At 44.5% G+C, this 24,986-nt stretch overlaps 1 protein-coding gene across 4 annotated transcripts in view; it reads right to left on the bottom strand.

Annotated features, from left to right (window-relative positions):
* The window catches only part of ATP11C (ATPase phospholipid transporting 11C), a 365,103-nt gene that overhangs the window by 167,839 nt on the left and 172,278 nt on the right, over positions 1-24,986 (bottom strand). For all 4 annotated transcript variants that reach the window (XM_029607769.1, XM_029607770.1, XM_029607772.1 and 1 more), the window contains one exon: positions 18,466-18,616. In XM_029607769.1, the coding sequence (XP_029463629.1) occupies positions 18,466-18,616 (151 nt within the window). The remainder of the gene's footprint in view (positions 1-18,465; positions 18,617-24,986) is intronic.

The following is a 24,986-nucleotide window of genomic DNA, read 5'->3' as shown; positions in this document are numbered from 1 at the left end:
AGACCGCATTCTGGAAGATCTAGCTTCTGTAGTAATGCACTAAAGTGATCTGCACTAAGCTATAGGACGGCGGGCTAACAGTTGGAAGCCAGTCACAGTTGGCGAGGCCCAGGTGGACATAGGCCTATGTAATGGATTGTTGTACTTTTATGAAAGGCCACTAGAGAATGTAAAAAAGAAAAAAACAAACACAAATAAAGGCTCGTCTTTTAATGAGACATGTTTTGGCTACCTGATTTGGTTGTCTGGGAGTGGAAGTGTCAATCAAGCTTAAGAGGCAACTAGTAACAGGGCAATGTAAGTCGAATTGTGCTATTAAACAATACTTTTTCTTATATTTTCAAAATTGCATTTTACATTTTCTTGCCAATCCAACTGCAATGGGCAGTTACCCCATTTACCAGTGATGACACCACCCAGCATATACTATAGCTAAGCCCCTAAAATACAATTTTACTTTTGCGGTCTTGTTACCTCCTTTGACCTGTAGATATTGGACAGTGCTAAGCACGTGAGCATTAATACCGCTGTTTTAGTTAGCTTATACTGAAATGGGATATAAAAGGTGTTCTCTGTCATGCTACAAATGGAATGTAAAATCTTTAAAATGGTTAATTTTGCAAGCTTGAGAGCATACAGCAGCTATTGTGGTTGCCTTCCATAGTGCATATAATTAAATCCCAGTAAGAAGGCAGTTACCCTTTTATGCTTAAAAAAATGATAGCACATTTACCATTAATAGGGTCATGAAATCTAACTTCAATACTGATAAATATAAAAATGTACATCTATAATAATAATAAAAAAAAAAAAGCATCCTAGACTGCATTTTTTTCTTCTCAGAGCTATAAAAGGTAAAAGTAACTAAGAGATTTAACAGCTAACCCAGTGCTGCATCCTATCATGGCACATCCATTACATTATGATAAACCCTAAGGACAGTGATCAGTGTGCCAGGGCCTGCTTGATTAAGATGATTATGGTGGGGCAGTTTGGCTCTTTTCTACCCGTTACTTTGGAAGGCCATGAAAAGGCAGATAACTGCATCAATTTACTACAGTGGAGGTGACAAACATTACCATATTTCTGGACCAGATAGTCGACTGGTTATAAAACACTGAACTATCAGAAAGAAACCTGGGTAGGAGCCCTGGCAAGGCAGGATCAGAATGCAGGCTTCCTCTGTTCTCTCGGCTTTGTTAGCTCGGTCTCGTCTGGTTGCACTGGGCCCAAGAGGTAGTTCTCAGATGGGACAGATTTTTGGACTGAGAAGTTAGGATTAGGGCTTCTATTCTTTGTTTATACATTGTAAATTTAGGTGCTTATTTTCCAGCTATCTGGGATTTCTTTGAGTACACAAAAAATAAAAAAAATCTGTTTTTGCAGTGCAGGGACTATTGCTGGGTACCTTTTTTAGATGAAGTCATATTTGTGCAGCTGAGGAGTGATCAGCAAGGAAACAGATCAAAAACAGAGTGGATGATCCAATACAGGCAAGGGGGAAGAGTGAGAGAGTACTAGGGGGAAGTGGTGATTATCCCTTAAGTACCTACTTTATTTATTTGCTTTGGGGATGTTTTATCTGTGTTTATCAGTGAAAACATAACCCTAAGATCCACAATGGTCAGCCTGTTGTGGAGAATTCTGGTGGAGGGGGATATTTCATGTTTCACATCCCCAGTCTTATTTTAAAAATCAGGATCAATTGGGTTCATATAATTAAATCTGCAATTGGATAAAAGCTAATAAAACTAAGTGACTTGTGACAATAACTTGGAGTCTCCAATTTAACTGTCTTCCTATCTAGTTACTTCCCTAATGACTGCCTATGAGAAGCCAGCACAAAGAATCCAAGTCCTCGCCTTGCACTGGGCGACATTACAGCCCATCTCATCACTGAACAAACAAGGCATGTCCCTGCTCATTTTTTCAATGTGTACGACTCATGTTTGAATAACCATTTGTAGTTATTCCTTTTCATTAAGGGACCTCATCGACTTGATGACCTAATTGCAATACTTTCAACATCCTGAGCACAACAGCCCTAAGCAATTCTTAATCGTGTACACAGTATTTTGTCTTAACTGGTGCCTTTTCAGCACTCTGGCAATCAGTAGCATCTCTTATGGATCCTGGGGGTGACTCTTGCTGGATAGCACTGTCTGAGATGACCACTTACGTTTTAACCTTGTACACTGCAGCCAATTTCCAAAGGGAAAATAGCAGCAGCCACGAAAGCTCCAGCTAAAATGTGTTAAGCCTTCAGGTTTCTCGTCTGCAGCTGTTATGTAATCTGTGGCTGTTTTGATTATATTGAGGCTTTGCAAGACAGAGTTTGGTAGGTGCCATTTATTGTATGCCCAACGATGCTAGATTAAAAATAAAAATATAATTTAAAAAAAGCATGCATGCTGAAAGTGGCTGCCTGCTTTGCACCTGTTATTTGTGCAGGGGAAGGCCAAGAAGGGGCAAAATACTGAGCATACATTTGAAAATCCAACGTATGCAAGTCATTTTACTCACCTGACCCGCACAAACCTCCCTCCTCCCCTAGCAACACTACATTTTAACCCAGCTAAAAAAAAGGTATGTGGGCCGTGTGGACCCACATGCCCGGCTAAAAGAGTAAGTTTCACATTTTTTAAATTTTTGTCAGGCATGTGTCTTTGAAAATTACCTTCCCTATGTGTGTATAAGCCTCGGGATTTCTCCCATACTCTTTTTCCCCCGCAAATGTTTGCCTCTGTAACCCTTATCAAGCTCTTACACTCCTTAGATCATAGACAGTAATTTTAAAATGAGCACAAGTGCACCCATACATCAGTGTGCAAGCAAAGATAAGCTAGAATTTTTAAACGTGCATGCATATGTTGTAAAATGCACTAACCGCACGTATGTATGCTCCTAAATTTAAAAGGTTACTTGAGCACAACTAGCACGCCGTGTCTTCCATAAGACTTGGTCGGCTTTTACGTGCATGTGTCAAGCATATTCTGTAAGACCTCGCACCAGTTTGTCCAGTTAAAAGCGAGGTCTTACAGACCCATCTGGTTCTTCATCCTGCAGGTCGCCCAGTTGACTGACCCCTCACCCTACTGTACAAGCCCTAAACGTCTACAGACTTGCTCCTCATCAGGAGCAGCAGTAAAGTTACGAGGCTATCTAGCGTTCATGCACTGTGGTTTGCGGTTTTAAAATACATAAGTTAAGTCTTGGCCTGGCCCTGGAACACCCATGCCCACCCTTTTTCCATCCCCTTATTCCTCATGCACATGAGTACACATGCATGTACTTTGCGTTTTTTAAAACCCGTGTTACTCACACGTATGTGGGCTGTAAACAATTTTGCGCAAGCAACACTTAAAATCTACCTGATAGAAAGGTGCATGTATCATGTTCAATGTTCTTCACATTGTATGGCATGCTCTTCACGTATTTAAGATTTTTCCATTCCACCTTTCTGAATCATCCAAACCAGATCATGACCATCATTACGACAGTTTCATAACAATAATACAGTTTCAGGATAATACACAAATTCATCAGTTACATAAACGTCACCCTACTGTCAAGTACATAATTAAAAAACCACCATCAGAGATCACCCGGCATACAAATCAAATACCACAACTGGAAATTCCTATGAACCAGCAGTATCACAACCTATCTGCAGCTGTTTATCCTCACTCCCATTCTGTTTTCTTTCCATCCAATCAAAAAGCATCAGCAGTCAGCAACTATTGTACTATCTCAAAAGTTAACTTACAATGATCCATTTGTATAAGAATATAAGAAATTGCCATGCTGGGTCAGACCAAGGGTCCATCAAGCCCAACATCCTGTTTCCAACAAACCAGGCCACAAGAACCTGGCAATTACCCAAACACCATGAAGCTCCCATGCTACTGATGCAATTAATAGCAGTGGCTATTCCCTAAGTAAACTTGATTAATAGTCGTTAATGGACTTCTCCTCCAAGAACTTATCCAAACCTTTTTTGAACCCAGCTACACTAACTGCACTAACCACATCCTCTGGCAACAAATTCCAGAGCTTTATTGTGCGTTGAGTGAAAAAGAATTTTCTCCGATTAGTCTTAAATGTGGTACTTGCTAACTTCATGGAATGCCCTCTAGTCCCATTATCCAAAAGTGTAAATAACCGATTCACATCTACTCGTTCAAGACCTCTCATGATCTTAAAGACCTCTATCATATCAGACCCTCAGCCATCTCTTCTCCAAGCTGAACAGCCCTAACCTCGTCAGCCTTTCCTCATAGGGGAGCTGTTCCATGCCCTTCTCTGTACCTTCTCCATTGCAACTATATCTTTTTTGAGATGCGGCGACCAGAATTGTACACAGTATTCAAGGTGTGGTCTCACCATGGAGCAATACAGAGGCATTATGACATTTTCCGTTTATTAACCATTCTGCATATGTCTTGCAATGCTTTAGAAATGAAAATTATTACCAATGCTCCTCACAACCAGGCACCTATTAACAGGCAGACCAAAATTAGGTCTTCATAAAAACACTAAATTCAGAAAGGAAGGCCTGCTTATAAGCCAGGACTTAACCAGCTTTCCAAATTTCCGAAATTCTCCCTTCATACAACACTCTAATGGCATGAGAAAAAGCCCTATTATTGGAGGATGTGAAATGTGATTATTTTCAATGATGGAACAGACAAGCTGGGCCTCAATCTTGGATCTTGGCATCCTACACAAGCATAGAAAGATGCACCGATGATCCTATTTTTGATACATCGCTATATCCATTAATGATTTCAGAATCTTGGAATAGATTCAATCTATGCATAAATGCTCCTCTTAAAGATGTTTCCATTACGTTCATGAGCCTTGGTCCTCTTACCAAAGGAGGATACTTTCTTTGATTTGAAATTAAATTTGGAACAAATGATTATCTGTTATGTCTCATAATTCTCTGTTCCAACGCATCCTTCACCCTCTAGGCCACTTTATTCAAGTTTGCTAATTCATGAATAAAGCCTTTGAAAGCTGCATTACCACTTAAAGGCCCAATTACATAATGCTGTAGTAGCATGAGCTTTCAAGAGCATCCAGTTTCATTTAAAAGGTTATCACAACCTATAAAGTGTTTATTTCTCCAAGACAAAATTGGCCACTACCTTACTGGTTTGTTACTCTGTTTTCTCCTCAATTATTGTGCCTTTTATTTTAATGAAAATCTATTCAACAAATAAAAAAAAACTAAACATTATTTCAGCCAGTCATTATGCACAACTGAAGATAATTTTGGGGGAAAAAATATCTTTTAAGTGATTATTTTCTGTGATGCATGGTAAAGGTCCCCTCTTAGCAGTGAAATAATCTAGCAAGAATCAATGAAGAACCTTTCAGAGATTCACAGCCTGCAGAAGCTGGGTGGCAAGAACTCCCAGAAGAGGGAAAACTTTGTTTTACTTCATCTCCCTTCTCAAAGTGCTACAAAGAAAGAAGACAAGCCACATTTTGCTAATCATATAACAATTTTTGTGCTGCGTTATGTCAAGTAGTACTAGAGGAGCAGAGTTGCAGCCTAGTGGTTAGAGCAGCTGGCTGAGAACCAGGGAAACCAGTGCTCAAATCCCACTGCTGCTCCTTGTGACCTTGGGCAAGTCACTTCACTCTCCATTGCCCCAGGTTCAAATGGGTCATTTACTAAGCTGTGAGATGTGCCCAGAAGGGAAGCAAATACCATGGAATTTACTAAACTGCAATACTAATACTAATGTGGGTATTTTACCATGGCTTTGCTTCCTCAAAAAATAATGCTTGATGGTGGCTCTTTAGCCCGGGGTCACAATCATGTCAAAGGGCCAGAGTGGCCCAAAAGAAGCCCCCGCTCCCAACAAGTATGACACCTCCAGACCCAACACCCTCCATCGCCTCTAGAGGCAACCTCTAAGTATCAAAATAAAAAAATTAAATCAAAGTCACCTGGCGAAGGCCCTTTCCCAATCTCACCAATCTGACCCCCCCCTCCCCCACATCACTATCAATCCCATCCTAGAAGCCCCCACCCCTGACAGCCATATCTGCCAATCCCTAGTGGCTACTGGGGCCTGGAAAAAAAATGGCACTGCCTGGCCGCTTAACTACTTCTAGCCCTATCACTGGATAAGCAGTTAAGCTGGGTTGGGGCCTTTTTATTTTTTCAGAAGGCGCATGCCTAGGGGACTCTCTGAGCCTGACTAGCCACCAGGGATTGGCAACTATGACTGTTTGGGGGGGAGGGAGCTTCTGGAGGTTGTGGGTGGGGTTGCTAATGATGCGGGGTGGGGGAATAATTTTTCAAAGGGTGGGTTTGAGAAGGGGGAAGTTACTGCGCAACTGATTTTATTTTTATTTTTTTGATACTTTGGGGATGCCTCTAAGGATGGCAGGGAGTTGGGGTGGAAGTCTCAAAACCCCGAGATTGGGGTGCGGGTTTCTTTCAAGCTGCTTTGGCCCTTTAAGTTAAAGCCTGGGAGCATTGGGAAGCGCATTAGGATCCCAATGCTCCCATGGAAAGTTAGCGACAACAGGAAAATTGGTACTTACCTGCTAATTTTCGTTCCTGTAGTACCATGGATCAGTCCAGACTGCTGGGTTTTGCTTCCCTTCCAGCAGATGGAAACAGAGAAAAACCTGAAGAGCACCCCCTCTTAGAGTGGTGTTGTACCTGCGACCCTTCAGTATTAATCTTACCAAAGCAGAATAACCAATATAAAAACCTAAAGTTAGATCAAGCAAGAACCAGAATAATGAACAATAAGAAACCATTTACAGGCAAGGAGCAATATTAGAGTAATCCATTTTCTTCTGACATGTCCTTACATTTAACCTAGACAGAAAAATGCTATGAATAGAAAAAATTCGAGCAGACTCACAATACTAACGCCCCCCCAATGGGCGAGTGTCTGGACTGATCCGTGGTACTACAGGAATGAAAATTAGCAGGTAAGAACCAATTTTCCTTTCCCTGTACGTACCCGGATCAGTCCAGACTGCTGGGATGTACCTAAGCTTCCCTAAACTGGGTGGGACCTGGAGAGTCCCGCTCGAATGACACTGCTCCCAAGACTTTCAACCTCCAACGCCTGGACATCCAAACAATAATGTCTGGCACAACTATGCAGAGACTTCCAAGTCACCACCCTACAGATTTCTTTGTGGCGAAACTAACTGACTCTCTGCCCAGAAAGCAACTTGTGACCGGAGCAAATGAGCTTTCAGCCCATCTGGAATCGGTCATCCGCGGCTTCCGGTTTTCAGAAGGGACATTCCACGAAAACACTCTTGCTTTCATGCTTTTACACCATATTTCGTGGTTTCGAGGCCAACACAGACTTTATTCTCATTTCTTTGGATATATCAGCAGTGTTTGACACCTTGAATCATCATATTCTTTTATCGGGTTTAAAAACCCTAGGTATTAAGGCAACTGTTCTCACCTGGTTTCAGTCCTATTTATCCAATCGATCGCAACAAATTCACGTTCTTAATCAATCCTCAGATGAATACACACTTTCTACTGGCGTACTCCAGGGCTCCTCATTATCTCCGATTCTTTTCAATATCTATTTACTCCCGCTACTCCACATTCCTGCTGCTCTTAATATTCAATTCAGAATTTATGCAGATGATATCCAACTATTAGTTCCGTACAACTCTTCTTGGTCAGATACCTTATCTACAATAACCTTATATTTAAACACAATTAGTACTTGTCTCTCGCACAATCGGCTAAAATTGAATCCGGCAAAAACAGAGTTAACATATTTAACTTCTATTTCTAGTTCCACTATAGGTCCCCCCTCATCTTCATTTTAATGGTATTTCTATCCTCATCAATAATCACACTACCAGCTTAGGTGTTACGATAAATTCAGATTTATCAATGGTTCAGCATATCTCAACCATTACAAAAAAATCATTCTATAAGTTGCATCTCTTAAAGCTTCGACCTCTGCTGTTTTTCTGAGATTTTCGTACAGTCCTGCAATCTCTAGTATTTTCGGGACTAGATTACTGCAATTCGCTTTACATGGGCCTACCTGATTCTACAATTCACCCTTTACAATTAGTTCAAACCTCGGCTGCCCATATTCTTTCAGGAACTTCTCGTAGAAATCATATCACTCCAGTCTTATCTTCACTCCATTGGCTTCCTATCAAATTTAGAGTCCAATACAAGATTTTGACGATTATCCATACTCTTATTCATAAAACACCTTGCCGTTTGTATTTAATATTTATTCTATACTACATTTATATTGTATTTTGTTAACTAGTCTCTCCTCTCTTCTTCCTTCCAAGTTCGGCTTCCCTTGTTAAATGTAACTGTACCTTCTGTCACCACAGTTCTAGTTCCATGTATTTATTATCATTTTTTGTATTTATTGCACCCCCGTTCTATGTAAACCAGCAAGATATGTTTTCATGATTGCCGGTATATAAAAACTCTAAATAAATAAATAAAATAAATAAAATAATGCTTCTACAACATGGCTCTGCTCTTCACTCCATATATATATATAAAATCAGCTAGACAGTTAAGATCTTTATCAACAAACCTTTTAGATACATCATCTGTCAGATTCGCCAGATTAGACATAACTTACAAAAGAGCTTTCTCTGTAGCAGGACCTATTTTGTGGAATTAACTGCCAGATTTCTTCTGTCTTATACCATCCAAACAACAATTCAAGAAATCGTTAAAAACCCATCTATTTCAGAAAGCCTTCAGCTCCCTTCCCAGTGCTTGATTATAATCATTCCTTGTTTTTCCTACCCCTTTCCCCTCCAACCTGCTCATCCTCAAGACACTTTGTTCTGTATTTATTCTGTTGTAGAGTTTGTTTTATGAAAGTATTTAGTCTTGCGTATTGGTGGTTTTTTATTGTTTTATACAGATTATGTATGTTTTTAAAATTGTTAACCGTTTTGATTAATTTCCAATTGTAAAAGCGGTATACAAACACTTTAAAATAAATAAATAATAAATGTACGTGGAAGAGATAGCCTCTTTTAACCACCAGGCAATGGTAGCTTTAGATGCCTTGTGTCCTTTCTTAGGACCGCTCCAGAGAACAAAAAGATGATCTGAAACCTGAAAAGCATTAGTGATCTCAAGATAATGCATGATAATTCGCTTGATATCCAGATGCTGCAATTCTCTAGCATGAGACTGATTCACATGAAAAGCGGAAACCAACTTCGGTAGAAAAGATGGAACCGTTCTAAGCAATACCCCGGAATCCAAAATTTGTAGAAAAGGTTCTCAACAGGAGAGGGCTTGAAGCTCAGAGATCCTCCTAGCTGAACATATAGCCACCAAAAACACCGTCTTGAGGGTTAAAACGTTCAAGGTAGCCTTCCTGAGGGGCTCAAAAGGAGATTCACACAACACCCTGAGCACCAAGTTTAAACTTCAAGAAGGACAAATAGAACATAATGGTGGATTCAAATGCTTCGCTTCTCTCAGGAAATGGACCACATCAGGGTGGGCTGCCAGAGATGCCCCTTCAACCTTGCCTCGGAGACACCCCAAAGCTGCAACCTGCACTCGGAGAGAAAGGATAGCCCCTTATTGAGGCCCCTCTGTAAAAAGGCATGGATCTGAGAAACTGAAGCCAGACATGGGGGCACCCCCTTTTCGCCACACCAAGAATCAAAAACCTTCCATACCCTGACATAAGTAAGAGAAGTAGAGGTTTTCCATGCCCACAACAGAGTGGATATAACAACCTCGGGGTACCCTTTCTTTCTCATTTGCCTCCTCTCATAAGCCAGGCCACTAGACAAAAGCGATCCGCCTGATCGAAAAATACCGGACCCTGAAGTAGGAGGTGTGGAAGATGACTTAGGTGCAGAGGACCGTCCACTGCCAGGTTGACTAGGTCTGCAAAGCAGAGTTGCTTTCCTGTAACAGGTGTTCTCCCAGGGTAGCAGGATGTTAGTCCTCACATATGGGTGACATCATCAAATGGAGCCCTGTCACGGAACACTTGTCAAAGTTTCTAGAACTTTGAGTGGCACACTGAGCATGCCCGGCATGCCACCAGGGGTCTCCCTTCAGTCTCGTTTGTAGCAAACATATGAGTGAAAAATAAAATAATAAAACATAAGCGAACCCAGCTCCACGGGGTGGCGGGTGGGTTTCGTGAAGACTAACATCCTGCTGTCCTGGGAGTACACCTGTAACAGGTAAGCAACTCTGCTTTCTCCCAGGACAAGCAGGATGGTAGTCCTCACATATGGGTGAATAGCAAGCTACAGGCTGAGTCATACGTATGAGGCCAAGCAGCACCGAACATGTGCAACAGGCACAACAACTGGGGTGGTGTTGATGGTAAGCAGAGATGGCACTAAGGTGCACTCGGATAGATGTCTGGAGACCAGGTTCCTGAAATTCACAGCGGGTCGAGGTAGAAGGAGTTGGGTTCCTACACTGGAAACAAATTTCTTAGGACAGACCAGCCAAAGACTGAATCCTGTCGCCCAGCCTTGTCCAGGCAGTAGCGAGCTGCGAAGGTGTGGAGAGAGCTCCATGTCGCAGCCCTGCAGGTGTCAGCAATCGGTACTGAACTGACGTTGCCATTGCTCTGACTGAGTGTGCCTTCACTCGTCCTTGCAGTGGAAGGCCTGATTGCTGGTAACAGAATGCAATGCAGTCTGCAACCAGTTTGACAGTGCTTGCTTGCCCACCGCATTCCCAAGTTTGTTCTTATCAAAAGATACAAAGAGTTGGGTGGACTTCCTGTGGGCTGTAGTGCAGTTTAAGTGAAACGCAAGAGCACGCTTACAGTCCAAGGTGTGGAGAGCTCGCTCACCTGGGTGAGCGTGAGGTCTTGGAAAGAAAGTGGGCAAGACTATGGACTGATTTAAATGGAAATCAGTTACCACCTTAGGAAGGAATTTAGGGTGAGTGCAGAGAACCACTCGGTCATGGAGGAACCTTGTGTAGGGTGAGTAGGTCACAAGGGTCTGTAACTCACTCACTCTGCGAGCTGACATGATGGCTACTAGGAAAAGAACTTTCTATGTAAGGTATCTGAGTTCACAGGAGTGCAAGGGCTCAAAAGGAGTGCAAGAGCCGTGCAAGTACCACATTGAGGTCCCATGCCACGATCGGTGGCCGTAAAGGAGGCTTAAGCTCCTAAGTCTTTCATGAAGCGACTCGCCAGGAGTTGAGCCATTATCAGGGCATCCCCTATTCCTTGATGGTAAGCAGAGATGGCACTAAGGTGCACTCGGATAGATGTCTGGAGTTCAGATTCCAAGAGACGCAATCTAACAGACTCAATGTGAGGCAAGAAAAGGGATCGAAGCCCTTTTGTGTGCACCACAAAGTAAATCTCTTCCATTTAGAGCTGTAGGATTTTCCGCTTGGAAGGCTTCCATGAAGCTACTAGGACTTGAGATACTACAACCACTTAACCTTTCAAGTGACGTATCAGCCTTTCAACATCCAGGCCGTCAGAGAGAGGGTGGCATAACTTGCCGTGATTCTGTGTTATGAGGTTGGGTGACATGCCCAGGCGAATGGGGTCCTTGACAGAATGGTCGCGAAATAACCCATGCTATAGTTACACAATGTTAGGTTCCATATTAGGTGCTACAACCCAAGAAAGATCTAAGCGTCATAGTGGATAACATGTTGGTTCAGTGTGCTGCGGCCAGTCAAAAAAGCAAACAGAATGTTGGGAATTATTAGAAAGGGAATGGTGAATAAAACGGAAAATGTCACAATGCCTCTGTATTGCTCCATGGTGAGACCGCACCTTGAATACTGTGTACAATTCTGGTCGCCGCATCTCAAAAAATATATAATTGCAATAGAGAAGGTACAGAGAAGGGCTACCAAAATGATAAGGGGAATGGAACAGCTCCCCTATGAGGAAAGACTAAAGAGGTTAGGACTTTTCAGCTTGGAGAAGAGACGGCTGAGGGGGGATATGATAGAGGTGTTTAAAATCATGAGATGTCTAGAACGAGTAGATGTGAATCGGTTATTTACTCTTTCGGATAATAGAAAGACTAGGGGACACTCCAAGTTAGCATGTGGCACATTTAAAACTAATTGGAGTAAGTTCTTTTTTACTCAACGCACAATTAAACTCTGGAGTTTGGTGCCAGAGGATGTGGTTAGTGCAGTTAGTATAGCTGTGTTTAAAAAAGGATTGGATAAGTTGTTGAAGAAGTCTATTACCTGCTATTAATTAAGTTGACATAGAAAATAGCCACTGCTATTCTAGCAACGATAACATGGAATAGACTTAGTTTTTGGGTACTTGCCAGGTTCTTATGGCCTGGATTGGCCACTGTTGGAAACAGAATGCTGGGCTTGAAGGACCCTTGGTCTGACCCAGTATGGCATGTTCTTATGTTATGTTCTTAAACCAAATTTGGTGCGGCCACTACAGAGCTATGAGAATCATCAAGCCCCGGGCCTGTTGTATCTTCATGAGAGTCTTGCTTATTAGCGGAATCAGAGGATACGCATAAAGCAGGCCTTTGTTCCAGGAACGGGCGAAGGCATCTCTGGCTGGTGCATGCCGGTCCCTGTGCGGGGAGCAGAAGCTTTCCACTTTGTGGTTCTGACTGGATGCAAAGAGGTCGATGGTCGGATGACCCCACCGGTGGAAGATTCTGCTTGCAGAATTTGTGTGGCTGGAAAAGTCAGCTGAGGCGGATCTTCAGTGCATTCTGTGTGCCCACTAGATAAGTGGCTCGCAGAAGAATGGAATGCGACAGGGCCCAGGCCCAAATCTGCGCCGCCTCCTGGCAAAGCAGATAAGAGCCCATGCCCCCCTGTTTGTTCAGGTACCACATTGCAACTTGGTTGTCTGTTTGAATCAGGATAACTTTGTTGGAGAGGCAATCCTGAAATGCATAAAAGGCGTACTGCATCACTCGAAGCTCCAGAAAGTTGATTTGATGGGTTGCTTCGGCTGTTGTACAAGTCCCTTGAGTGAAGGCCTTGGACGTGGGCTCCCCAACCTAGGTTGGAGGCGTCCGTAGTTAAGATTACCTGAGGAGCCGGTTGCTGGAAAGGAAGACCCACTTGTAAGTTGGCTTTGTGTGTCCACCAGGCAAAGCTGGCTGGTTATGTGTAGCAGGGATGACAGCGGCTGAGTAGCTTGTTGCCACTGGGATTTCAGAGTCCATTTGGTCACTCTCATGGCCAGGCATGCCGAAGGGGTGACAGACTGTTGATGCCATGTGGCCAAGCAACCTGAGTAGATGGCCAGCTGAGGCTCTTTTTCGAAGGCGAATAAAGCTGTCAAGGTTGGACAGCGTAATCGCACGGTCGTTGGGTAAGAATGCTCTGAATAGTGTCGTGTCTAGGTCCGCTCCTATAAAGGAGAGAAGATGAAACGGTGTCAACTGGGATTTTGGGTAATTTATTAGAAATCCCAATGAATTTAGAAGCCTAATGGTGAGACCGAAAGAATCGAGGGCTCCTTGTTTTGACTGGCTTTATATGAGTCAGTCGTCCAGGTATGGAAAAATGTGTACACCTCTGCTGTGCAGAGGTGTACACATTTTTCCTAAACCCAGTCGCCATGTTAAAATTTGGTGGGCACACAGTCTGTAACCGGGCACCGAAGCGGTAAGCCGCTGGAACCAACCTCAAGTACCGAAGAAACACTTACCGAGCTTCAGAGGGAACTGAGCGCGATAAGGGACATCAATGAGGGATTTTTTAAGAAGATAAACTTCAAATAGTTCCGGGAGGAAAGTTGTGAGAAATTTCTCACAGAACCCGTAAACCGCGAGGCAACTGCTGCGCGGAAAAAAAAAAGAGAGACTGAAGGGGACCCCTGGTGGCTGCAGGGTTAGTGGCACGCTGAGCATGCTCAGTGTGCCACTCTTCGTTCTGGAAACTTTGACAAGTGTTACGTGATAGGGCTCCATCTGATGTCATCACCCATATTGTGAGGACTACCATCCTGCTTGTCCTGGGAGAAACCACAGTCTCCGGGGCCAATCCGGAGCTACGAGGATTATCCTTCCTGGATGAGCCTCTATTCTTCGCCGAATCTTGCCCACATCGCGAGGCCACGGAAGCACCAGGGCATCTACTCCTTCTGCTCCATGCTCCCTTCTTCGACTGTAGAAGCGTGGTGCCTTTGCATTCCTGTGAGTCACCATCAAGTCCACATGGGGAGAACCTCACCGACGAGAGATGAGTCATTGCTTCCAAGGACAACTCCCACTCTCCGGGTTCTAGATGCTGATGACTTAGATAGTCCGGTTGTACGTTGTCGACTACGGTTATGTGTGAAGCCTCCAGCTGGACCAGATGTCGTTCCGCCCAGGCCATCAGCTTTTCTGCCTCCAAGGCTACAGGACGACTCTTTGTGCCTCCCTGACGGTTGATGTAGGCCACTGTCATTGCATTGTTTGACAAGACTCGTACTGCTTGATGGTGGATGAGAGGAAGAAATCTTTGCAATGCCAAGCACACCACCCTGGTTTCCAGGCGATTGATGAACCATTGTGTCTCCATCTGTGACCACTGGCCCTGGGCCGACTGAGATTGGCAAACAGCCCCCCAACCGGAGAGGCTGGCATCCGTAGTCACAATTACCCACTGGGGTACTTCCAGGTCCACATCCCTCTTCAAGTGGACAAGGACCAACCACCATGCAAGACTGGATCTGGCAGAGTCCGTGAGTGGTAAAAACATCTGGAAGTCTTCCGACATCGGATCCCAGCAGGAAAGCAACACTCTGTAAAGGCCACATATGACTGAAAGCCCAGGGGACCAGTTCGAGAGTGGATGCCATAGAGCCAAGAACTTGCAAGTAATCCCAGGCCCTGGGTACTGGCAGAGACAAGAGAAGTTGTACTTGAGTCGTCAGCTTGACAATCCGCTCCTGCATGAGGAAAACTTTGCCGACCCTTTTGTCGAATCGTGCCCCCAAGAAGTCCAAAACCTGGGAAGGAATCAGATGGCTCTTGGAATAATTGACGACCCAACCGAGAGATCGTAGGCAATACAACCACCTTGTCCACTGCAAGCCTGCAAAGGTCTTCTGACTTCACCCGAATGAGCCAGTCATCCAGATATGGATGAACCAGAATGCCACCACCACCATTACCTTGGTGAAGGTACGAGGAGCTGTAGCCAATCCAAACGGGAGGGCCCGAAACTGAAAATGCTGACCGAGGATCATAAAGCGGAGAAACCTCTGATGATCCTTGTGGATTCCGATATGCAGATATGCCTCCGTCAAGTCCAGAGAAGCCAAGAACTCCCCCCATCACGATAACGGAGCACAGAGTTTCCATACGAAAACAGGGGACCCTGAGGGTTTTGTTCACCTTCTTCAGGTCCAAAATCGGACGGAAAGAGCCTTCCTTTTTGGGGACCATGAAACAGACTGAGTATCTCCCGGATCTGCACCCGTCTGGGGGAACGAACAATGGCCCCAAGATCTTCCAGTCGGCAGAGTATTTGCTCTACTATCTGTTTCTTCCCTGAAGATCCGCAGGGAGAAACCAGGAACATTTCTCGCAAACTCTAAAGCATAGCCGTGTTCTATGATATTTAGAACCTACTGGTCTGACGTTATCTTGACCCACTCCTCGTAAGAGAGGGAAAGACGGCCGCCTATCACCGGGACAGAGGAAAGGGCTGGTGCTATTTCATTGGATGGATCCAGATGGGCCTTGAGTGACTCCGCTCGGGAAGACCTGCGCCCACGAAAGGAGTGTGCCCAGGCTGGGGATCTCGCTGAGGATTGCCGCTGCGCAAAAGGTGGGATCCTGCTCTGCCAAGTGTCGCTGACCCCGAAACCAAAAGCGGGAAGTAAAGAAAGTCCTGGAGGCCTTTGGCTTGTCTTCCGGGAGCTTAAGACCCTTATTCTCACCCAAGGACTTTATGAGTTGCTCAAAATATTCTCCAAAAAGGAATTTACCCTTGAAAGGGAGACTTTCCAGCTAAGACTTCGAAGAAACATCTGCCAACCAGTTTATGGCCGCCATTCCCACGCTTAGCAGGAACGGGGCCGGATGTCTCCCCCGAGTCCCCAGCTGATCTCCCACGCCACAGGATGCAGCTGCAGTCTTCCCTGCCAAAATCGATGGGCCCTCCCCACCGGGAAGGCATCTGGAACACGCCTTCGCGGGAGAGCCGCGCTGCCGGCTACCCGCAGGCAGAGCATCGCACGCGGCATCAGCGCAAGTATGTGGACCCTCCGGAGCGATCAATCGATGCGCTGGAATAAGCCTGTAAATTTATTTTTTTTTTTGCTAGCAGAGGAATGAAAACGTCTCTGTAAGGAAGGGGGAGGGGACCGGACCACCGGTACTCACCCCAGACAGGCTGTTGCACTCCGGGTACAGGAGCTACTGGGCTACCAGCCCCTAGCTCGCCTACAACCGGGGGATGGGGGGGGGGGGGAGTTTCACAAGAGCTACCTACCCCCTGGGAGGCACCTCAGTCCAAGCTCCTGCTTTCTGTTTAAAAAAAAAAAAATTAATTAAATTTAAACTTGCTTGATCAAAGCTAAGGTAGGAAAAAACAAAAAGTCCCTAACTGAAAGACTTCCCCCTTTTTTTTGTTTTAGATCAGGACCGCAGAGAAATACTGAAGAGTCGCAGATACACCACTACTCTGAGGGGGTGCTCTTAAAGTTTTTCTCTGTCTCCATCTGCTGGAAGGGAGGGTACGTACAGGGAATCTTGAGTTATAGCTATCATTCCTGAAAATAATGAAGCTTGCAATTTTTCAGGCAAGACATGTTATTTTATTACCATAAAACTTACTAGTCATGAGCTGCTTTGCCAAGCTTTTGCATGCTAGGCAGCTCATTACCATTTATGCATTATTTGGTGTAATATAATGCATGGCATTTTAAATACCGTGCATTAATCACTGAATTAAAGCATTTACTGAGTGGTAAATGCTGTTTACTGCGAAGTAACTGGCCAATGCAGTTTAGTAAATACAATTTTTACACTGTAAACCCTCTGAGGAAAAGGGAAATACATACCGCATAGAGCTGCCTTCAGCTACCACTGAATAATCCAAACAATAAAAAGTTAATAGCTAATGTTCACAAATCATTGCCTCTTTCCTAAAATCATTATTTGCAATTACTCAGTCCAGGAAGTCTGGTTTGCTTATTGCCCCTTTAAAGGCTCTAGACATGTGTGGCACCGAGCGAACAGAGGGTTCCCAGACTTCAAGCTGGACTCTGGAAAAATGTTTTATAAATCTCTTTATCTGTAGCAAGTAACAGCCAAGGCAACTTTGCTATTCTATGCAGTTCAACAAACAAGCGTGATAATGCCACTTACAGTTTAATGCAATTCCCTCTCTCGATGCTTCCTTCTTCCTCCAGGGGCCCACCTAACCCTCTGGACCCTGCTCTTCCTCAGCTAAAGGGAGCCTCTCTAACTCAGAATCCCTTGCTCTTAGGGAGGAAGGACCAGGACAGACAACTATGGGCCGTCCTTTAGGGTGTTCTGAGGGAGTTTCTTATATAGGTAAGAGCCTTGCTCCCTTCATTATGTTAATCCAAAAGTTATCTGACCCATGAAGATTTCTATCACCATCTGCTGCATCCTTTTTTTTCATTTTAATTCACTTACTCTCCTGTCTTTGGTAAACTATGTAGAGCAGGTCTGAGCAGTAAGCTTATTGACCCCCCTGCTGGGTTAACAGTGGTCAGATGTTTTAATGTTCCATAGGGACACAACAGGAGAACATTTACTTGGCATTGCCAGTACTGAATGGTCAAGCATGCCAAATAGGAGGCATTTTTTATTGCTGTGTTACATTCTGCTTTTGAAAATGCATGAATTAATTTATTTAGTAAGTTTCTTAAGGTTTGACTTTTTCATATAGAGAAACACGTCAAGAGCAAAAGAAAAAAAAATGCACGGACAGAATTAATTTCATGGCAGTGAAAAGTGCCAGAAAGCTTGCCCAGAATTACCGGACATGATACCTAAGTATAATATTTCATGGTCTCTGGAAGTGTCTTCTTCAGGCTTGCCCAACAGTGCAATAGTCTTCATTAGTTAATACTTTTCCACCTGTGACATCATAAATAAATCCAAAACAAAGATCAAGTCCTTAGCTCCCAATCACTGCAGATTTGCAGAAAGGAGGCAGAAAATCAGCTTGGAATGGATGATGCCAAGGATAGTTGTCTAGCATCTTTGCCAAGGAGCAATGATGCCTTCAACAAACCCAGGACATTGAAGACCATCGTCTTTCTAGCCCTGAGAGAACGTGACCAGTCTACCAAAGGTCAATAGTTACAGAACGAGTGGTGAATGGCAGCAAAAAAAAAAGCAGAAAACGGCAGATAGACTGAGAACATATGCCATTCTGGTTTGGAAGTCTTCTTCTCTGAAAGACATAGCAGTGATTCTAACATACATCGAACCTCTGAGCAAACAATCTCAGATGGCAGACCCTGATGAAAACCAGTTTACCTTAAATGCTTCTTTTTCTTTCTTTGTTTTTTCATTATACCAAGGTTCGTCATTGGATGGGGTGCTTTGCCAGACATATTTTAACGTAGTGCACACTGTAGCCTTGGAGATCAGGATGAACAGATACACTATCAAAAAAGCATTGATAGACCTGAAAAAAACAATTAAGCATTAAGAATCTCTGCCCGCCAGGCTGTGTGATGCGCCTCCAGTGTTTTCTGCATTGCCACCCATTACAAATATTAATCCAATGTGATCTCTGAATCCTGGGCCTTCTTTATACAGACTTAGAGAAGAAGCCTTTTCTAAATCAGGTTCTTCATTATTCTGAATATTTGTGTCGCTGCATTATTCTGCATCTAATTTATGTTTGGGAATGTTCAAAATATTGTTTCAAAGTAACACTATTTTGCTGTAAACATGGACTAAAGGCTTCTAAGTTCTCTTATAACTGAAAAGATTGACAAAAATAAGCAAAACAGCTTTTCTTAAAAACCCTCCATAATCACTTACCACAGGAGGGAGGATCAGTCAGGACAGTACAAGGTTAAGAAACTAGCAGCCAAAAACAGAAGGAACCTCATTCTTGGAAGCTTTTAAAGTAAAATCAATTAACTTTATTATAAAACAGTTAAGCCCAATTCTTATGAAGGTGAGGGAAGCCAACATAACACAGTATTTCATGCTAAACAGGATGACACTGACACAAGCATTACCTTAAATATACCAGATAATTACATATCATAAAAAGCTATAAATAACACACATGCAACTACAGTGGTTAGTAAAGGTGTCTGATATAAAAAACATTTAACTGTTTTCATAAACAGAGCAAAATTAATCCAAAACTGAAAACAAAAGCTTTTATTGTTCCTAATCCAAAACGACATGCAAATCTATTGCCCTCCTTCCTCCATTGGAGGATTTGTAATTTTTTTTCAATACCCACAAATGAGAAACTAATAACTTGAGCTCCATAACAAACATTAAAATAAAGTTTTTGCAGATCATTCCTCTTGGTGATTGCTAAATGTTATGCATTTTAAGCTTGTGCAGTATATGCACCCGCCTTTATATAAATCTGAATAGAATACGCTAAGAGGACCAAGCACGAAAGCTTAGTGGGCGCACAAAAGAGTGGTGAACGAGCCCGCGCAGCAGTAAATTCTGCTTGGAAATTGCACATGCAGACTTCACAGAGTATTTTATATGCATGACTTTGCGTGCACAGAGTACCACTAAAAGTTATACCTCCTCCAAGCCCGGTGCAGAGGTAACTTAGGAGCATACTTTTTAAAACCAAAAAAAGTACGCGTTAAAGTCACAACTCCACCCTTCTGGAATTCCTATTAAGCAAAGTAAAAATACATGTGATACCGTGTTTTGCACATACTTTTAGGTGCATATGCACCAGGGCTATTTTCAAAGAGCCACTTGCGTGCATAAAACTAGGTTTTATCTGCGAAAGGACCCCCGCCAAGGCCCTACTGTGCATGTTAAACTGGTCCTAGAAGACATGAGTGTGTACCTGCTAAAGTTTAAGCACAACAAAGAAATGCCAAATGCTAATTAGGATTTACCAGGAGTACAAAAATATCAGGGTATGCCCTCCTCTGTGTGTTATTTAGCAAACACACACTAAGACCTAAAATGTAACACCTGCCTTGGAGTAGGAATTAACATTTTTGGTGTGTGCGCTATATAAGAGAGCTCAGTTACTAGCATGTTTTATGGGTTTTAGATAGAGGAGATGTGGTTGATAGAGCAGAAGCAGCTGTGCTAGGAGAAGGGGGAGATGGAGGGGGAGAGCACGAGTTAGAGCAGGGGTGGGCAAGTCCGGTCCTCGAGGGCTGCAAACCAGTCGGGTTTTCAGGATACCCCTAATGAATATGCATGAAATAGATTTGCATACAACTGAGGCAGTGTGAATGCAGGTCTCTTTCATGCATATTCATTAAGGATATCCTGAAAACCCGACTGGTTTGCAGCCCTCGAGGACCGGAATTGCCCACCCCTGAGTTAGAGCAAGGTGGTGGTGCTGAAAGGAAACACAGAGGGAAAACAGGAGGCAATATAGAGGACAGATTGAGGAGAGGAGGAGGAAGGAGAGCTCAAAGGGGGTAGAGTCTCGGACAGCAAGAGATCAGATCAACAAAGAAGAGCAAGGAGAAAGCTATGGCCACATTACAGGGCCGGTCAGAGGAAAACGTCATCAGCATGTAACCACTTGAGCTCAAGGGCCATTACAGCCCTATACAACCTGACCCTGCTCCTCAGTCAGGTCTCGTGCCACACCTAAGCTTGTCCGACTGGAGCTCATTACATTTTCTCACCTCTGGGTCTTTTCAAACCACAGTGGGTAAAATAGAGCAAAACCTTTCTCCAGATTTTTCCATCAAGTACTACAGGCCCTGCGCTCAGACAAATTAGGATATTATTTCAATATCCAGCTGCCTCAAAAGGGATTTTTTTTTTTATAACATGGCCAGGCTACCTAACATGATGGCTGTAAATGACTGCATGTATGTAGCTTCATGAATGGGGAGAAGTCTTTAGTTCAAGAACAGGAAATCTTTTCATTATTTGGTGTGTGAAGTACACATGTGAATACTGAATGTGGTGGTTAGATATCCCATGTCCCTTGCCAGGACACTTTTATCCTGTACTACTCCACCCTTCTTGGGCAATTTGATAAGGATTGCTACAGAACAGAGTGGCTGCTAAGAAAGCTCTCCTTTATCTTATCCATCCTAGAATAGATTTCCGGATCAAGCTTTTGCTCCCTCCCAGGCACAATACACAGCCCTGGCAGGTTTGAAAGGGGCAGAGGTGGGATTTTCAGTAATCACTCACTGGCAATACCCAGGGTCAGGCTGAAGGTTTCATGTGCCAAGCTCCAAAGAAACATGGTTTGTGGACCCTGTCTGTCACTGTGATGACTGGATGAATTGGGAGGAGGATAAACACAAGGTGAAATATGCCTCGATTCAGGTGCAAAATAAAGGCTCATGGCATTGCAGCGCAGCCTAACAGAGGCTGGTTTTGATCAAAGAAAAGAAGGCAGAAAAACCGTCAGGCCTAAAAAATAAAGCAAGTTTGCTTTCCATATTCAAGGTTTTTTGTAGACAACAGAATGAATTAGCCATAATACATGGGGTGACATTATCCGACAGCACAGAAAGGACCCTTCTCGTCTGGATCACACAGCTTTCGCTTTACTGAGCTTGCATAAAAGAGTTCCTGCACAGGCACTGCCTTGTGAGCCCCTCAGCTGACTGTAGAGCTTAGCTTTAGCTTGGTAATTGACTCTCCAGGGAGGCATAGCTAAGTCATCTTACTATCTATGGAGAATCCTATTTCCAAAAAGCAAACTTGCTTTCTGTGTAGATGTTACGCCTATTGGTCGCAGACGGCTGCAACCTCTCATGCTCACCTCTTTTTTCCTCGCTCCATCAAGTCTGGGAACAATGGCTGTCTCTGCTAATCCCCATCGACCTCTACGGTGTTCCCGGCACAGCCGGCCGCCATCTTGGACCCGGAATTACCTAGGTGCGCGCGGGCACGTGCACACAAGTACCTCTGTTGAACACATCGTGGTGGGAACCTCAGGGGCATCCCCTCCCGATGATGTCAACCCGCTAGTGTACTTAATCTGACCATCCCTTGCCTTCCTCGAATTAGCAAGGAGTTCTGTCTTGCTGAATCCACCTCATTCAAGGGCTTCCTGTTCCTGACTTGGTCTTGGCATCTATCGCTCTGAGTACCCGCTCCTCAGGGGCTCCCCTGTGTTCCCGGCTATCCGCTCCTCGGAGGGCCTACCTGCCTGACTGCTACTAGACCTGCTTCTCAGGTCTCTCTCTTTCCTCAGGAACCATCTATTGTGAGTACCTCTACTGACTTCTACCATACGAACTGTATCAAGGATTTCACAAGGTGTACGCCGAGCCTCGGGTCACTACCGGCTTTCTTCAGTAGAGGCCATTCAGCTTTCCTGCTCTGCAGAATATAGACACGCCATCTACAGAAGCCACTTCCGGGTTCCGGCATCTCTACCAGGTTCTTCAACAGCTACTGTATAGACATACTTAGCGTATGTCTATACAGGCATACTCCGCACCGCAGGCCACTACCAGATCTGTATTCCTGAGGTACCTACACTCAGAGGGGATCCCCGGCGTACCCCGCTCCGCAGGACACTACTGGATCTTGTCCTCTGTGGCCTCGCTCTGGGTATTCCCCATTGCTCAGGACTGTACTACTACTCCAATTCTGTAGACATTACTTTTTCCTTCCTTCATAATAAAGTCTCTATTTCTAGCTGTGTCCCACGCCACTGAAGACTACGCCTGCTGACGGTGAGGCTCACAGGGCTCCTCCCTGTGAGCAGAGACACCTCTCATCTCAGCCCAGGGTTCACATTCTTACTAAAACATAACAGTAGACAAGCAGGGCTGAATTAGTTTGAGACACTCTACATATCCTGGCTAAGTGTTGCACTACGGAACACTTACTGAAAAACAACCTGGACCCCACCCTCCTCCCATGGAGAATAGACTACTTGGTGAACAGGCTGTGCAAAACTGCTCATCCAAAGTTACTGTCACTTCTTGAAATATTGTCCCGACACTAGAGGGACATGAAAGTGTGAACTGATGACCAAGTTGCAGCTATGGAAATGTCTTCAATAGGAATGACCTGCATGTGAGCCATAGCACTCACTTGAGCCTTGACAAGAGTCTGATCTGAAGGCCAGCTAGAACATAAAGTGTGATACAGTCCCCTAGCCAGTTGGACAACATGTGCTTGGCAACTGCTATTTCTAGGGATGTGAATCGTTTTTTGACGATTTAAAATATTGTCCGATATATTTTAAATCGTCAAAAATCGTTAGGGCCACGATACAATACCAATTCCCCCGATTTATCGTCAAAAAATCGTAAATCGGGGGAAGGGGGAGGGCAGGAAAACCGGCACACTAAAACACCCTAAAACCCACCCCCGACCCTTTAAATTAAATCCCCCCACTCTCCCGAACCCCCCCCAAATGCCTTAAATTACCTGGGGGTCCAGCGGCGGTCCGAAACGGTCTCCTGCAATTGAATCGTGTTGTCTTCAGCCAGCGCCATTCTGCGCCGCCATTTTGCAAAATGGCGGTGCAAAATGGCGACGGCCATAGACCGCCATAGACCGGCTGAACGACCTCCTGCAGTCGATCTCCTGCCGGCGCCATTTTCCGTACGGAAAACGATTCGCGGCAGGAAATCGCTCCCGGACCCCCGCTGGACCCCCAGGGACTTTTGGTCAGCTTGGGGGGGCCTCCTGACCCCCACAAGACTTGCCAAAAGTCCAGCGGGGGTCCGGAACGACCTCCTGCAGTCGAATCGTGTTGGTCTATGGCCGCCGCCATTTTGTGCCGGCATTTTGCAAAATGGCGGCGCAGAATGGCGCCGGCTGAAGACAACACGATTCAATTGCAGGAGACCGTTCCGGACCGCCGCTGGACCCCCAGGTAATTTAAGGCATTTGGGGGGGGGTTCGGGAGGGTGGGGATTTAATTTAAAGGGTCGGGGGTGGGTTTTAGGGTGTTTTAGTGTGCCGGTTTTCCTGCCCTCCCCCTTCCCCCGATTTAGCTACGGACCGCTGCTGGACCCCCAGGTAATTTAAGGCATTTGGGGGGGGTTCGGGAGGGTGGGGGATTTAATTTAAAGGGTCGGGGGTGGGTTTTAGGGTGTTTTAGTGTGCCGGTTTTCCTGCCCTCCCCCTTCCCCCGATTTAGCTACTGACCGCCGCTGGACCCCCAGGTAATTTAAGGCATTTGGGGGGGGGTTCGGGAGGGTGGGGGATTTAATTTAAAGGGTCGGGGGTGGGTTTTAGGGGGTTTTAGTGTGCCGGTTCACGATTTTAACGATTTTCACGATACTCAACACCCAAACGGCGACGATACGATTCCCTCCCCCTCCCAGCCGAAATCGATCGTTAAGACGATCGAGGACACGATTCACATCTCTAGCTATTTCCAGTCTGTTAGGATTGTAAGAGACGAAGAGTTGAGAAGCCTGACAATGTGGTTAAGTTCTCTTTAAATAAGCTAAGCCCTTTGTAGTCAAGTGAAAGGAGGGTCATCTCCCCTTCATGTGCAATTTGTTCAGTTTCCGCTGTTGGAACTCTATCAGTTGTCCTCCCCCCATCCCTGTTTTTTGTACTTTCCTCCTTTAGTTATTATGTAAACCGATATGATGTGTACTTTAATGTCTGTCTAGAAACGCTGTCAAATAAATAAATAAATAAATAGATAGATAGATAGATAGATAGATAAATAAATAAATAAAAGCCGAAAACACATTTGGCAGAAACATGGGATGAGGGTGGAGCACCACTCTGTTGTGGAAAAACTGCTGTAGGGTGAGTAATGTACCAATGTCTGAAGCTCACCGACTCTTCCACCGACATATCAACTAGGAAAACTGTCTTCCAGACATCTGTTTTCTATCCACTTGAACATGGTAAGCTGAATGGCACAG

The sequence above is a fragment of the Rhinatrema bivittatum genome, chromosome 6 (assembly GCF_901001135.1).
Source record: "Rhinatrema bivittatum chromosome 6, aRhiBiv1.1, whole genome shotgun sequence".
In the NCBI taxonomy this organism is placed as follows: domain Eukaryota; kingdom Metazoa; phylum Chordata; class Amphibia; order Gymnophiona; family Rhinatrematidae; genus Rhinatrema; species Rhinatrema bivittatum.
This window is presented reverse-complemented; position numbering and strand designations above follow the sequence as displayed.